The 17626-nt window shown below is 39.8% G+C and overlaps 1 protein-coding gene across 2 annotated transcripts; it reads right to left on the bottom strand.

The window, feature by feature from the left end:
* Window positions 1–2873: 2873 nt before the first annotated feature.
* Window positions 2874–7104, bottom strand: LOC135632432 (growth-regulating factor 6-like). 2 transcript variants are annotated; one of them, XM_065141006.1, is made up of 4 exons: window positions 6500–7104; window positions 5600–5818; window positions 4691–5030; window positions 2874–4061 (listed from the first exon to the last, which is right to left on the bottom strand). In XM_065141006.1, exons 1-4 carry the CDS (start codon window positions 6903–6905, stop codon window positions 3212–3214), a joined length of 1815 nt encoding a protein of 604 aa, XP_064997078.1. In that variant the 5' UTR covers window positions 6906–7104; the 3' UTR covers window positions 2874–3211. The 2 variants fall into 2 exon arrangements, with proteins under 2 accessions (XP_064997078.1, XP_064997079.1); XM_065141007.1 differs by having other exon boundaries at window positions 4691–5027; window positions 6500–7103.
* Window positions 7105–17626: the final 10522 nt, after the last annotated feature.

Here is a 17626-nt window from a genome sequence, read left to right as displayed (position 1 = left end):
GTGGGATTCAAAGGATACTTCCCACCAAATCAACCAAAATATCACAGTGCCCACGAAAACTCCTCTGTTAGAAGACATATAAAGATGTATGTATTGTGGTCTTTTGTTCTTATGAAAGAGGGGGGCGGCGCCCCGCGGTGGTTGTGGGGGAGAGAGAGAGAGAGAGATATATATATATACCTTTGAACAGTGGAAGAGTTCACTGGGTATTGGTGGTGGTTACTGAAAAGCTAGAAAGCGTGACAAGACATCAGACTCTGCCCACCAAGAAACAAACACTTGCATGCTGCCTACAGATTCGCTCCTCCATCGCCATTACGATCGATGGCAATGTCTCGACCAACATCTGGGCGAAGAGATTCTTTGGAAGTGCATATAACTCCTCATCCTGTCCTGTTCCTCGACTCTTCTCCCCTTCTGAAACTTCCTTCGTTCTACTCTCCTTCAGAGCCTCAAAGCGGGAGAACCAATGGCATGTCTTTCTGAATCGCCTGCTGTTCATGGACGACGCCTTCTCGAGCTGCTGCAAGAGCAACAAGAGCCTTTCCACTTGGATGTTTACCTTCTCGGGAAAGGGCACTCGGATAGGATTCTTGCATCCCGGTCTGCAAGCATTACCTGTTGGCCTGGTGGGAGTACATGCACGAGTCTGCAGAAGCTGACATGCCGTCATCTGAGAACTTGTAGAGACATGATGAAGAAGACGCTCTGCGGAGCGGCTGAGAAGAACTCTCTGAATTGGGAAAGAATTGCGCGGAATCATTTGAGGGTAGACTCGAAACGACGCAGTCCCGTCTCGACTCTCGAGCTGCGTTGTCGCCGACCAGTCGATCATGTTCGACGTAAGTTCTCGGCATTCTTCCTCCTCCTCCCTCTACTTATTGGTGATGCAGGACATCATGTTGTTGGTTCTTTCCTTGCTTCAGATGTACAAGGGAAGATGTCAACCGTGGGTTTGGATTTGCCAGCCAAAGTTCTTGACATCTTCAACGAGCTGCTTGAGGTAGCTTATACCCCAGCCTTCTATGAACTCATCGGATCAAAGTGGCAGCTGGATCAATCGGACAAGCTTTTGGATTCCCATGAATGTTTCAATCATGAGATTCCTCCGTTGTTGAAGCAAAAAGCTCTCTCTACCATAAGAGAGCTGACAGTCTCAGAGCTAGCAAGCTCCAGGAGTGAGTGGAGTCGATTCCAGCTTCAGATGAGGGAGATTGCAATCGACATAGGAGCTGCCCTCTTCGAAGATATCAAAGAAGAAACAATTCTAGAGATTATAGGCTCTCATTGTACATCTCAGTGGAGTTCATCATCACTGTAGCAGTATGGTACACATCAGTTCAGTAGATTCAGGAGCCTCCTTTTTATCTCTTGTGAATTGACATCGAGTTCTTCCTCGCTGGTTTCAGAGAAAATGGACCACAGCATCCTCTTAAGACTCATCAATTGAGATTGCTTCAGTCATATCTGTACTAGTTTTTTCACCCCATCATTGAAGACTCAACCACCATGACTACATAGAGGAACAAAACAAATGTTCAGGAAGCATGTTGCTGCAGCCTTTTAATTTTCTATTGTGGTGATGATGCTCGATTGATGTTAGAATAAGTTGAATGATCTGAACAGCACTTGATACCTGTATGATTAAAATAGAGTTGATGGATGCTTCTCACCTGTGCATCACTTGCTCACAGAAACACTCTTCTGCTGCATTGCTGCTCTTGAAAGAAACTGCACATCGCAGTTGTCTATTTCTGTGGCAAACATAAAAGCCTTTGGCAATCACAATCCACCATTTACTGAATGGACAGCAAAACATGAATTATAGGGTCTTATAGGTATGTTGTTGTTGTCAGTGCCCTACAAAACCATGTGCAACATTAGTAATGTAATTGATAGACATAAATGGCATGAAACCTGGGAACAGTATCCAACTATTTTGCATTACGAACTACATAAGCAAGCCTTGATTCATTTGATAAGTCACACGCTGGTAATATGTACTGCTACTTCAGTGTGTTTAATAAGTCGATGGAAGAATCAAAGAACCTAAAGGTACTGCAGTAAAATGCTTTAAACAAGTCAGGGCAGTGCAGAAATGGCCATTGGAGAATTTATACTTGTATATAAGCATCAAGTTCATGTTGTCAAATACCTATCATAAGTCATCTTGGTACAGGTTTTTAGATGAAACTGATGAACAAGATTTTGCCAGCTACAAAACTTGGTACCCATTCGAGAGACACAGTTTAATGTCAACTCACTTATCATAAATTCCAAGAATGCATAGATAAATGAAGTGCATCAACTTGCTCAAGCAGTGGTTTTCATGGCAACCAGAGGAACTTTTAGAGACTTTAGGATGTGTTAGCTTGTCACACCATGCATTTGGGATTTAGATCAAACACATGGGGGCCTTAAATTTCTGCCTCCGATGGAGCAATGCACCTGAACTGTTTTCTTTTTTTTTCTTTTCTGTAAACTACTGTTGAGAGAAATTGATATCTGAGCTGCTCACACAAATTTATGGATGAGAAACCAAAACTTGTTTCAAGTGTATGATTGAAGCATAGGACAATTCAGATATATGACCGGAGATAAACGAAAAATCATGTTACTCTTGAGTTGTCTTTTGTTTCTGAACAAGCCTGGATCTTCAAATCATGGTGCGAAGCCTAGCAAAACACAGCTGCAAGCTCAATGGTGATGAATCCAGGCAAACAAACCACAATGGTTTTATATAGGAAGAACTTCCAACACCTAGTCTTTCAGGTTTACTTCTGACAAATGAGATTAATGTCAGTTCTCAGACTTTTGGTTCTTGTTCCTCTGAAAACTATCCCACTTCCATAACAGAAGTTGCACCGATGAACTCGAAAAAAATGTAAGAATGCATTCCCAAGTATCGTGATCAGCATTGCAGGGAATATAGTTCCCCAAGTAATTGAAGGATCCAGCAAGAGAGCAAACACCAGGCATTTTAAGCTTAGCATCTGTTCTTAAGAGGCAACAGTATGAAGTCATACATAGCTGTTTCTGGATTTAGGACATGGTACAGAAACAAAAGAACAAATAAACAACACCGCTAGAAAACTACAACTCGATGGTTCCTAGTCCTTGATTAGCAGAATTACCACTAGTTGCCAACAGGGATCATCTCATTTTCTTTCTCTCTGATGCTGACACTTCTCTTTGCAGACCTCTCGAGTGGTCACAGTGAGGGGATGGTGGGGGTGTTTACAACAGCCGAACCAAGGAGTTCGTTGCACAGTTTGCCGGTGCTCTCATGAATTTTGAGGTTCTCCACCCTGGGGCTACTGCCATTGCTGCTCGACAGTGAACCAAACGAAGCTTTCTGTAAGACACCCGTCGGCGAGGATTCCAACTGACGGCTTGAATCCCAATTGTCACACAGTAAGTTTAGAGATGATGATGAGCAGTTCTTGCTTTGGTCCTTGGGAGTGCTGCTGTTGGTGCTCGTCAGAACCTCCCCTAGAGGTCCAGCCATGGAGGCCTCCCAGGAGATTGGTCTCCAACTAGCCTGTCGATGGCACACTTCATTCAGCAGTCCTACTCCAAGACCCATGGGGATCGGATCATGTTCCCTGGATAACTTGAGAGGTGAAAGTGCCAGTTTGTCATGGTTAGATGAGGAGGAAGATGAGAAGTCGGAACAAGACATGGGGATTGAGATAGAGAGCTGGGTTCTATCAGATTGTGTTTCTTCTATCTCAGGCCAGGTAACAGTTGAGTGATCAGATTGGGATTTGGGACAGACATCAATGAAGTGTCGGAAGGCATGGGAATGGGACTGCTGGTCATTAAGCTTTGTGTTCGGTATTAAACCGATGTTGTCAGAGAATGAACTACCTGAGGGATTCAAAAGTGAATCAGCAGAAATGAGCCCAAAGTCTGTTCTCGATGAGGTCTCCCCAAAGGGATTGTGTTGCTTTGAGAGAGAGAACGAGTTATTAAGGGAATTCTGGTTTGCAGGGTTCAGCATAGACAAGCCCTTCAAATTCCGCAAACAATCATTTCGATCTTCTTTGCTCATCAGCACCCTGCAGAACATAGATCAGTGTTACACAAGGATCTGGTTGGAATGGCACATCTTTTACCAAATGACTTGAGAATCCACTAATCTCCAGTATAAAAAATTACGAAATGTCAAAACTCTAAAAGTATCATCATAAATGTAGTTTATTCTTGATCTGATGTATAAAAAGGTGACCGGCACTGGTGATATCCCACGGCATAAGAGCAATGAGAAACACTTTGAAGATATTACAGATGCAAGCTTATGCGATAACACAACATGATTTGATTGGTCCAATTTTGTGTCGAAGATAAAATCTCTCGTACATTTGCATGTGTAATTCTGGTTCAACAATGACAAACATTTAGTGCAAGCTGGTGAATCCAGCACTATTTTCATTGTTAAAAATGCAGTGAATCAGCACTAACTAGCAATTTTAAACTTATCAAATGTTGTTGTTTGCAATAGCTTAAATGAAATATGAATTGAATACAAATCAAGAATAAAACCATGGATCAGTGATTTCTTGGCTCCTTATACTCATTAACCCACTAACCCTATCAGCATCTTCGTCATGACAGCAAAATAAGCTGTAAGTGTTAAAACCATCTAATTTATTGAGGAAAAAAAGATCAATAATTAGTTGTTTCCTACCCATTGAGCTGCACAGGGCGAGGATCAGTGATGTTTGACTGTAATTTTTTATTCTCATGCTGTGAAATGGTGAGGCTAGCAGACAAAGTGCCATCAGAAACAGCTGAAGCTGACTGTGAAGATGCGATGGCAGGCATCGCTTTCGCGGCATGGCCAGTGTGGCCTTCCACATGCTTTCTTGAACGATGGCGGCCTCGGTTCATGTGTCGTTCACAGTACTTCTGGTCAGCAACTGCATCCCTCGAGCACCGCCATTTCTTCCCATCAGTCCGACGGCATCTACCAGGCTCTGGATCAGCATTTCCAGAAAATCCCACATGGAATTGTCCCCATCCAACTGCTAAAACGAAAGAGTTTAGCAGCAATAATATAGCCTTTTACGTTTTTGAAATGAGATCTTTCAGAACCCAAAATAATCAAGAAGGCAGAAGGTCATGAAGTGTCTGTATCATTTAGGATTTGACCATTCCTTTTTATAGAGCAAAACTTTATTAGTATCACCATATTTACAAAGGAAAAGGCATGAAGGTGATAAAACTTTAGTTGAGTTAGCACTATTTCCAAAAGATTAATCTGTCAGGAAAGAGCACAACTAGTGTATAAATTCTAGCAAATATAACCGTGGAGGTATATTTCCAGATGCACACTGGCAGATCTAGCATGCATTTGGATAAGCAATCAAAGGTTCTGCTGAGAAAGATTGTGCATATCTCCAGAAAACTAGCAACTTCAGCTTATGCTTCAAAAAAAGATGTCAGAATGCTAATGAAGAAGATCTATACTGCCCAAAAGATGAATCTTTCTTGAGAATCTGCAAACACTAACCACCTCACTAAGAAGCAAGCATGCATGGCTCCCTTATGCCAACAAATATTTCTTGGATACAGGAGGTGAAAGACCAAGGAGTACCTGAATCAAAAGATCCAGAAGACAAGGAAGGGAACCCAGACGCGTTGAGGCTTCTTCTGATGGGAACGAGCAGAGTGGCCGGTATGGGGACATTCACAACAAGGTACTTGTAGATCAAGGCCTGGTGTTCCAGCTCCAGCCACTGAGATGGAGTGAAGGGTCCCCTAACCCTCGCAAGAACCCCTTGCATGCTCGCATGAGAGGTTGCGGAAAACAAGCCTGCAACAGAAGAAAGGAAAAGGTGGGGAACGAATGTGAAGTGAAAGACGAGCCCGAACTCGAACCACGTTAGATGCAGGGGGAAGACAAGGAGAAGAAGATGAACATATTAGACAACTGCAAAGTCCCCCGAGGGGACCTGGCAGATGAATCACAACTCCCATGCCTTGCCTGCAGCATTTGAGGAAGCACATCAAACTGCAAAAAGATCAAAGACGCCATCTTTTTCCCCATATCTTATCATTTTCCTCGAGGAAAAAGCATCACACGAGATCAGGGAATATTAAGGGATGGATGGATCATTCTACTACTTTTTCTCTCTTGGATTGATTGCTGTGTCCCTTACCACTTTCTCTCGCGAGAAGACAGAAAGAACTTAAGCTCCCAAAACAAGTCCTCGGAAGACAATAACCCAAAAGAAAGGAGAAACAGGACGGAAGAAGCCAGCTCTGTTTTTTTTTTTCTTTTTCTTTTCTTTCCTTGAAAAGACTGAAAAAAAGACAAAAAATTCTACGAAAAAGAATCAAAATCTGCTACTTCCCGAACCCCCTGCTTGTTCTGAGAGACCAGAAACAAAACCCCCAAAAGAAAACCACCGTCAACCAAACATCCACCACCCGCCAGAGAGACTTAATAGCGCCATCAATACGTCTGATCCAGCAAGTATGTAGTGCGTGTTACCTGCATTCCTGAGATAACACCCCGTTGGAGAAGGCGCCGACGGGCGGATGTGGTAAGGCAAGGTCGCATCACCAGAGACAGCCATGTCACTCTGCTTGGACGTGGACGAGAAGCTGAGCATATGTTCTCCGTCAGGAAAGAGGTGATGGGAGTCGGATCTGAGGAAATGAGGTGTCTTTGTTGGTGCCGTCACCAATGCTTCGGTCCTGGCCATCTTGAGGGATCTCCAGTCGCAGTCCTCAGGTTCAGCAGGCCTGTCATGCTTGTGGAAAATGGATCCAAAGAATCCTCTTTGCCTGCTGACTTGGGTGTCTTGGGAGGTCAGGGAAGAAGAGAAGAGGTTACCGCCCTCGGAAGAGGAGGCGCCCACCAACCCATCCATGCTCACCACCTCACCGAAGTCCATCTCCTCCACCACCGCCCGAGCCCACTATACGACCGAGGAGGTGGGTTCATGAGAGTGGAAGCCGAGGGAGAGAGAGTGGGAGAGTGGGAGCAGGAAAGCAAGCATCTTAAGGATGGGAAGTTGGAAGAAAGGGAAAGCAGAGCATGGTTCTTATGGTTGGGAGTAAGCCCAGGCTGTGTTTCTTTTGCTGTAGAAGTGAAATCAAATTATTGGATGAGAGAGACAGAGAGAGAGAGAGAGAATCAAAATCGTATGCGTTATGTGTGATCATTTTCTTACATGGTGATGAACATGCGATCCAAATTCCTCTCACTGAATTGTGCTCAGTTTAGTTATGTCAGTATATCTTTGTAGATTTAGATTAGATTATTGTTAGATTCAAAGGAAACCAGCAAGCTCATCTCACAAAAACCAACTTCAAGGCTACACGTACGTTTGGGCGTGCTGTGTATGGCCACCAGGGTTTTTGTCTCTGAGCTCCTCCTCTCCTCCTCCTCTTCCGGCAGAACTTGGTCAAACTTATGGACGACAATGACAAAAGCATTTCTCTTTCCTCATACGTGGAAACGTCTTATTACGACTCGATTCATACATACATGCTGCCGTCAACAACGTAAAAAGACCCTCCTCCTTTTGTCTTTGACATCCATGGAAGCCATCAGCCATGCATGGATTCCGCCCGCCCCCTACACAATATTAATAGCCTCTGTGGACTTTTTGTCCCCACTTTTGTTCTCGATCGAGGTTAAGGCAAAAGAAGAGAAATCATAGGCGTTCTAGGTTGATGAGTAGCGTTAGGGTTCCTGGGAGAAGTGGAGTGCTGGAATCCGGGAAGCATGGGTCGGTTGAAGTGACGAGTCGAGGCTAAGATGATGTAGCCCAAAGCTCACCGTTCCTGCAGCTCTTGGATGCTCCCAGCTCAGTGAAAGATGGTAATTATGTTTTGATAATGTTGAAGATACAGAAGAGGAAGAAGGTTCCACCAGCGGTGAGCCCCCTCTGTTCGCCCATTCCTTGCAACAGGCACGACACCAACGATGGGCCGATCCATCGGTGGCATCACATCAGAGCGTCCTTAAACACAGTAGCTTTGATGGAGGAGAGGGTCGGGGGGGCGGTAGGGCGTCCTCAACGCAGCCATAATGGAGGCTTTGATGGAGGAGGGAGAGGAAACGTTGGTATCGAGCTGTGCTCCCCATGGACCCAACCTAAGCCCTCCCCCAGGGGTGGGGGGTCCATCTCCATCAATCATGCATGCGGCATCTCTCATCCGATAAGGGAATCCAACAGCGAGGCATGACAGGGACGTATCATTCCACCGCTACATATAGTTATGCTCTCCCACTATGCAACTTTGGCAGCGAATAGATTAGGCACTCTCTTTTACTTTTGCTGGTAACTCCCCGTCCACTCATTCGACTCTCTCGGCAACACTTACCCTCTCCTCATTAATCCATGAAAGACCTCCGGAATCGACCCTGACCGAGGCCACCATCGACGAGAAGAATAACTCTTACGGTCTCCCTCACACGAAGCTCGCAGGATGAATCGGAGGGGGAGAGAGAGAGAGAGAGAGAGAGAGAGAGAGAGAGAGAGAATTCGCCTCCTTGTGGCCGACACGTTGACGGGTCCACTCCGGTCACCATTGAAGTCGATACTGCTTCTGTTTTTACTGCTGCAAACTCTATATATTTGACCCAATAATCTCAGCAACACCTGTGAGCGAGCGACCTTCGTCAGAGAGAACTCAGCCAAACCAGAGAGCATGCATGCAGGAAACAACGATAGAGTAGACCCGTCAACGTGAGCTGATGACAACTTCTCGTTACGTAGCGTTGGGAAGTGCAAGCAAGACTCGGGAGGAGACATGGATTCAACCCTTTGTTTATTAGGGTAGCTGTTCACCACCCCCCTCCCCTTGTGATTTATCTTGCAGACTCGTGATTCGAAAGTGCTTCTACGAGAGCAGTCGGTGATGGAAGCACAAACACCAATTACTGGCCCAGCTTTCATGGTGTCTTTGCTAAGTCGTTAATGGACATTTATGACCAGCTTGCAATGTGGTGGTGTCGTCGGGTCCAATGTCTTCTCGGTGGGTGTGACCACCTCATTTCTATCCTTGTATATGGTGGAGCAAAAACATCCAAGTGGTCTCTTGGCTGCCTGTTGTTGCTATGAACCCTACCCTACACAGTTTCTATATCTCTCTCCACATCATTTATAGCCACGAGATATTTGTCCATTTGTTGTTGCTGGTTAGGTGCATGTGAGCCCTACCAACCTCTTCCAACATCCTTTTAATTCTTGCTATCAACTTCAATTATTTCTCCTGTTTTTTTCCCCCTCTGATTCTTACACTGCCTTGTTCTGGAATTTATTCCCTAGATTGTTCTGGAATTTGTTTCCTGATTCCCATGGAAGGAGGCTTCCACTTTTAACCTGCAATTTGGTTTGGTTTTTATGCTAAAAGGCATTCCCCAATAATGCTGAGAACTATCATTTTATTGGAAGGAGGGAGAGAACAACCGGAAGCTAAAGATATCAAAAAATTTAATCATAAAAAAATATATTAAAAAGTTAATGTAAGACTAACACACTTTTCATCTATATCTATCATGAAAAATATTATTAATATCTTGATACGGTGTAGACTCATGTACGAAATAATATCTAAGGTGTATTCGAGGTAAAAGTATTATGCTCTCGAGGTGTCACCGGCATGAAGACTAGGGTCGAGAGAGGTTTCTCAATCCGATCCCTCTAACGCTTAAGTTAGTAATTCGAGTTTTTCAAACGTGAGCTCGAGTAGTTTAAAAAAAGAAAGAGTAATCGTCTTATTTGCTAGTTTAGGATGTATTTTTATATATTGAAGGAGGGAATGTAGTTTATGATGGTCTTTCTTATCAAGAAAAATAAATTTATGATTATTTTTTATCATAAAAGAATATAAAAAAGCTTATAATTATATTTCTTATCATAATAAACAAGATGAAAGTTTATATTTCTCTTTCTAAAGCTTTATATATATATATATGGATGGATGATGACTTGGATGCCACATGACAACCATGTCACAGCCGACGATAGATTCTCTATCAATATTTATAGATAAAATAATTTTTTTTACCGTAAGAGATCAACTATAAGATTGCTATGTCATCTTCATTCTCATTTAATACCCTCTCCAAACATAACATTTAATAGTTTTAAAATTCTTATATCTTACTTTAAAACATAAAAAATCAAATATTTATTAAATAATTAGCTATCAAATATTTATTGAATAATTAGTTATCAAATATTTATTGATAAAATATATTTATCAAATATTTATTAAATAGTTATTGGGCTGATAGCCCATATCAGCCCAATGTGGGCTTTATCAGCCCACATCTCACCCCCTCTTAACCTAACTTTAATTAACATTAGGGGGGTGCGGGTGGCTGCATTTTAGAGGTAGAAAAATGCTATAAAAGGGTCAGCAATGAGAGAGATCTTCGTAGCAGAAAAGAGGAGAAGAAAAAGGTAGAAAAATAAGAGAAAGAAAGGGAAGAAAACAAGGACAACACAAAGAGATTGTTCTCAATCATTTAGCAGTGTTCTCATCTCAAGTTAGATCAAATTAGACTCTTGCTATGATTACTTGGGGAGGTTTTAGATATTGTGGACAGTGACGTGATCCTTGTATCCCAGTTATTCTCTTGTGATTGTTGCTAGGATTTAGGGTAAGAGATTGAGATTTGTATATTCATTATTCTCATAGTGGATTATCTCTAGTTTGCCCCGTGGTTTTTACCCTTCACATTGGAGGGGTTTTCCATGTATATCTTGGTGTTCTATTTGATTGTGATTTCATTTAATTCCGCTACATATCATGGCGTGCTAGTATTTGTTCATATACAAAAGTTATTCCACTTTACATCCCATCAACTAGTATCAGAGCAAGGGTTTTGGTGATTTAATTTTTGTATTTGAACATAGAGGCCAGTAATGTTTCTTGCATAATTAGTTTGAATGGAAACAATTGGATGATATGGAACCAAGAATGAAAGATCTCTTGTATTGCAAAGATTTGTATAGACCTTTGCAAGGGGATAGTGCAAAACCCACAACTATGACAGATAATGAGTAGAAGAGGTTAGATCGAAAAATAATTAGGTTTATTCGATAGTGGCTTGATGATAGTGTCTTTCACCATGTTTCTACTAAAATTTCTACATATTCTCTTTGGAAAAAGTTAGAAAGTCTCTATGAAAGAAAAACAATTGGCAACAAAGCTTTTTTGATCAGAAAACTTATGAATCTAAAATATAGAGAGGGTGCTTCTATTGCTAAGCATTTGAATGAAATGCAAAGTATTACTAACTAGTTATCCTTTATGAAAATCTCTCTTGATGATGAGCTACAGGCATTGTTACTTTTCAATTCATTACTAGAAAATTGAGAGACATTGGTGGTTTCTCTTAGTAATTCTACACCAGATGGTGTTGCCACTATGAGTCAAGTAACAAGCAGTTTGTTGAATGAGGAGTTGAGAAGAAAGAGTTCAGCAACATCTTAGAATGATTCACAGGCACTTATATCAAAGAACAGAAGAATGTCAAAGTCTAGAAATAGTTCACGCATGAGTAGGAGCAAGTCAAGATCAAGAAAAGATATTATTTGCTATAACTGTGGTAAGAAAGGACATTACAAGAACCAATGTAAGAACTTAAGAAGAGCAAGAAAAAGGGAAAAGAAGTGGAGTCTATAGAGTCAAAAGATAATATCACAGCTATAGTCCAGGGTGGTGATTATTTAATTTTGTCTCATTCTGATGATATTTTTTCTTGTGTGTGTTAGGATCTTGAGTGGGTGATTGGCACATGTGCTTCTTATCATGCTACACCACGGAGGGAGTTTTTTGCTACATATAAGTTTGAAAATTTTGGTGTTGTCAAGATGGGCAACTATGGCACAGCAGACATCATAGGCATGGGTGGTATCCATTTAAAGACCAATCTTGGCTGCAAGTTGGTACTTAAGGATATGAGGCATATGGTTGACTTGAGGCTGAATTTAATTTCAGTTGAAAGGCTAGATGATGAAGACTATGATAGTAGATTTCACATAGGGCAATGGAAGCTCAGTAAGGGTTCTTTTGTTATAGCTAGTGGAAAGAAATGTCATATTTTGTATAGGTTGTAGGCTAAAGCTTATGGTGAGCAATTAAATGCTACAGAAAAAGACTTCAGCATTGAGTTGTGGCATAGGCGACTATGACACATAAGCGAGAAGGGGTTGCAAGCTCTTTTCAAAAGAGAGGTATTGCCAGACCTCAAAGGTATACATCTGAACCCTTGTATTGATTGTTTGGTTGGTAAACAACATAGAGTTTCATTTGCTAGTCCTGCTTTGTCTAGAAAAATACATGTCTTAGACCGTGTTTATACAGATGTATGTGGTCCTTTGAGGATAAAAACTCCTGGTGGATCTGTTGATATTCTTGGTATAAATGGTGTACTTTATTTTGTCACTTTTATAGATGATTTTTCCAAGAAAGTTTGGGCCTATGCTTTGAAGACCAAAGATCAGGTTATTAATGTCTTCAAAGAGTTTCATACCAGGGTTAAAAGGGAGACAGAAAGACAATTGAAATGCATAAGATCAGATAATGGTGGTGAGTATACATGATTATTTAATGATTATTGCAGGTCACATGAAATCCAACATGAGATGACAGTTCTTGGTACACCTCACCATAATGCAATTGCAGAGAGGATGGACTGCACCATCATGGAAAATATCAGATGTATGCTTTCATAGGCCAAGCTACCCAAAATATTTTGGGATAAGGCTTTGAGGACTATAGTCGATGTGACTTATCACCATGTATAGCCCTAGATGGTAATGTTGTAGAGCATGTATAGTTAGGGAAAGATGCTTCCTACAAGCATTTGAGAGTGTTTGATTGTCGTGCATTTGCACATATTCCAGACAATGAGAGGTCCAAGCTGGATGACAAGACTAAAGAATGTATTTTTCTTGGCTACTCACATAATCATTTTGGTTACAGGCTTTGGGATCCATAAAGGCAGAAGGTGTTTAGAAGTAGAGATGTAGTCTTCTTTGATGATCAAACCTTTGAGGATTTAAAAAAGAAGGTATCGGTCAAAACTTTTGCAGAAAGATTAGCAGATTGTGACCCAGTTACTCCTCCAGTATATTAGGGTGATGGGGGAGATGTGCAGGAAGATGATGTAGAGCTTGATGCTAATCTATCTGGAGGACATGTTGAGCAAGAAGAAGTTGGAGAGCAACTTCTCGTAAAACCTCAGTTGAGAAAATCTTCTAGACAACGTCAACCTTCCATAAGACACTCTACAGTTGAGTATGTGATGCTTACTGATGTAGGTGAACCAAAGAGTTACCAGGAAGCAGTTGAAAGTGAACAGAAAGAGAAGTGGTTAGTTGCTATGCAGGAAGAGATGGATGCTCTTCAGAAGAACCACACTTATGATTTGGTGCTACTACTAAATGGAATAAAGGCCTTGAAGAATAAGTGGGTTTTCAGGTTGAAGACTCAAAATATTGTTCTCAACCAAAGTACAAAGGTAGATTGGTTGTAAAAGACTTTGGTCAAAAGAAAGGTATTAACTTTGAAGAGATTTTTTCTCCTGTTGTTAAAATGTCTTCTATTCGTGTTGCTCTTGGTATTGCTGCTAGCCAGGACTTGGAGGTTGAGCAGTTAGATGTGAAGATAGCTTTCCTTCACGGGGATTTGGAGGAGGAAATTTATATGGAGCAACCAGAAGGCTTCAAAGTCAAAGGTAAAGAGAACTTTGTCTGCAAATTGAAGAAGAGCTTATATGGGCTAAAGCAAGCTCTAAGACAGTGGTACAAAAAGTTTGATTCATTTATGACAGAAAATGAATACAAAAGAACGACTTCAAATCATTGTGTATACATCAAATGGTTTGGTGAGGATTTTATTATTCTCTTACTTTATGTTAATGACATGCTTATTCTTGGGAAAGATATGTCTAAAATTGATAGATTGAAGAAGGAACTGAATGAGTCTTTTGCAATGAAGGACATGGGGCCAGCAAAACAAATAGTGGGTATGCAGATTTCCTGTGACAGGAAAAATAAGAAGATTTGGTTGTCACAGAAAAAATACATCGAGAAGGTATTGGAAAGATTCAGTATGAGCAATGCAAAACCAGTTGGTTCTCCTCTTGCAGGTTACTTCAAGTTATGCTCAGAACGGATTCCGTCAAGTGATAAGGAGAAGGAGAAAATGCAAAATGTTCCTTATACTTTAGCAATTGGAAGTTTAATGTATGCAATAGTATGTACGAGGCCTCTCTTATGGGCTGAAGGGGGAGTTTGTTGGGCTGACAGCCCATATCTGCCCAATGTGGGCTTTGTCAGCCCACATCTCACCCCCTCTTACCTAACCTTAATTAACATTAGGGGGGTGTGGGTGGCTACGTTTTAGAGGTAAAAAAAGACTATAAAAGGGCAGCAACGAGAGAGATCTTCGTAGTAGAAAAGAGGAGAAGAAAAAGGTAGAAAAATAAGAAAAAGAAAGGGAAGAAAACAAGAACAATGCAGAGAGACTATTCTCAATCATCTAGTAGTGTTCTCATCTCAGATTAGATCAAATCTATAGTAGACTCTTGCTATGATTACTTGGGGAGGTTTTATATATTGTGGGCAGTGACATGATCCTTGTATCCCAGTTATTATTCTCTTATGATTGTTGCTAGGGTTTAGGGCAAGAGATTGAGATTTATATATTTATTATTTTCATAATGGATTATCTCTAGTTTGTTCTGTGGTTTTTCCGCTGCATATCATGATATGCTAATATTTGTTCATATACAAAAATTATTCCACTTTATAAACCATCAATCTTCATTCTCATTTAATACCCTCTCAAAACATAACATTTAATACTTTTAAAATTCTTATATCTTACTTTAAAACATAAAAAAAAATCAAATATTTATTAAATAATTAAAGCTTAATTCTCAAGGTTAATAATATCTTTCACGAGGATTCATTCGTTATCCTCATGCGATATCGGCTTCAAAAAAAAAAAATTCAAGCAACAAGTTTTTCTATTTTGTAAAACTATCATCAAAGTGAGATTAAAAAAAGAAAAAAATTGTATCTTCGATGGTCGTCACAAGGTTGTATCTACGAATGCGGCCAATCGGATTTGTCCACGAAGTTGTGGCATGCCCAATGTGCATTGAAAGATACGTTCGAGTCAAAGTACCCCCACGTCAATATTCTCACCGTGCATCGAGAACATGCCTCTTATTTTAATACCTAGATGTGATCTATGGTTAAAGAAAGATCGGTAGGCGTTTCTTATAGACTCCATCTTCATTTCTTCCATATAAAATTAGTACACTACCAGATTAGTAGCTTGTGGAAAAATATAGCCAGGATAAACTAAAATATTATCCAAAATAGCTTTCCCTCGAGGCTGGGAACACACAAAAATATGAACTGGGAGCACTCGAAATAGATCATCACGCATTGTGTAAGAAGAAAACGAACGAAAGAGTTTCGGGGAGGACGCCAACGGATGGTGCCATATTATACTCGTTCCTAGGAGAACATCAAGATGTCACCCACCTTCTTCATGCCTTGAGAGAAAACAAGAGGAATAAAAATGCAGTATCCTGTCTCTAATTTCCTCGCATGCTAGCTGCTTTTCTCTCTCTCTCTCTCTCTAAAACAAAGGTCGTGAGCATGCGTTAGCTCACAAACACTTAAATCAATATGATAAGCGCAGCGAAGAGCATCTCTTCACGTTCTTAGAGTTGGGTTTCGTGACAAATATGTATTTGAGAGTTTATTTACCCAAATACGTATTAATTAGTGATGTACACACGACTATAAGGATAGCTCTTTAAGGAGGAAACAATGTTATAGCACCATCTTCACCATAACATATGCCAAAAAAAAAAAAAAATCATAACAATTTGCATGAAATATTCTCATTCAGATTATATTAATCTTGAAATGTCCAACAATTTATTTTTTGTTTTATCTTTTGCTCAAAAATTTTATCCTAACAGATTTCTTCATCCAAACTAGTCTTAAATCATTGATTTTACATTTATTAAAATAAAAAAAATCATAATTTTATTTGTAAGTATTGATTGTAATGCCACTTTGAAAACTGGTTATATGATAATGTCATTCTTAAGTTTTTAATTACAAAAAATAATCAAAACCTCCTGAAATTAGCTTATCATTTGCCCCCTGCAGGTCTCGACTGTTAAACGCTCAAACAGTCTTCAAAGAATCGATCAAAGAGGTTTTGATCAATTTTTTTTTATTTTTTTCTATTCTAAAATCTAGAAGGAATGGAATTAGAAGTGCAACCACCGATTCTGATTCTCAAAAACCAAAAATCAAAACCAAACTATCTGATTCCAGTTTCATTTTGAATCGACATATCATCAGATCGATTCACTAAACCAAACTATCCAAAGCTGATTCCAGTTTCATTTTGAATCGACGTATCATCAGATCGATTCGGTTCAATTTCATATTTAAACCGACCAAGTTTAATTTAAACTATTCTTGCAGAAGATGTTGGCTCCATAAATTCGAATAGATGATAATTACATCAAATTATGGAAGGGCATCTTTATATGCTACTGCTGCTCGTTGTTGAGGATGGAGGAGCAATAAAAAAACAGAATACTACGATACGAGTAAAAACAATCATTTCGACTCAAGAAAATTGATGTAGTATTTAAAAACAGGAGGATTGACAAGAACACTTACAAGATGCCAAATGCACACTCTCTCTATATACCTTGCTTCATGAACTAGGTCCTATTTATAGGACCTAGTGAAAGCTACCCTATAACTAGGTCCTATTTATAGGACCTAGTGATAACTACCCTATAACTACTAGATCATGATTGATGTAGTTATTGAAATCACCCTGTAACTACTAGATCATAATAACTACCTAGATAATTATGAATCAAATCTCAATAATTCAGTACATTCATCTATACAAGATGTTCCAATCCTTTGCAATGCCACCGGGCACCTTGGTACTCACCCACACCGATGAACAAGTAGACTTAGAGTTCCGTTACAAGCTTCGATCCTATCTAATTATATAAAATATATTATATATTTAATTATATTATGATTATAGTTATCAATCGATAGAAAAGAAGTTCTAGTAAAATTTTTAAGAAGATAATTTTGATGGGAGATACTTTCTTAATTATCATCCTAAACACTCTATTCTTGTCTATAAAAGGATAGGACCTCACAAGAGATGAAATACAAGTTATTGAGATTATAAATCTATTTTCAATCTGCCTTAGTTTCTAATCCATCACTCGTAACGATTCTATGAAGGATACGAAGAAAGAAGAAGGCGAGCATAGTTCTCCATGCAAATCGTTGTAGCTTTCGGATCTGATGATGGTGCACTTGTAAATTAGATAAAGGCTTTTTGAATTACATCGAAATGTAAGTATCATAAATTTAATATATTATTATTTGATTTTAATTTCTTACATTAAATTTTTATATAATAATAGTATAATTATGATTTTTATGCTTATAATCGATATAAGAGCCATGTTTTGAAATTAAGTACTTTAGAACTATTTATTAGCACCCTTCGCTTGTGAAAATATATTATTCAATTTTAATTTACAATGCTTAAATGATCTATTTGTGTTGTC

Source organism: Musa acuminata, chromosome BXJ3-3 (assembly GCF_036884655.1).
Source record: "Musa acuminata AAA Group cultivar baxijiao chromosome BXJ3-3, Cavendish_Baxijiao_AAA, whole genome shotgun sequence".
Lineage (NCBI taxonomy): Eukaryota > Viridiplantae > Streptophyta > Magnoliopsida > Zingiberales > Musaceae > Musa > Musa acuminata.
The sequence above is the reverse complement of the archived record's forward strand: the minus strand, read 5'-3'. Positions and strand labels throughout refer to the sequence as shown.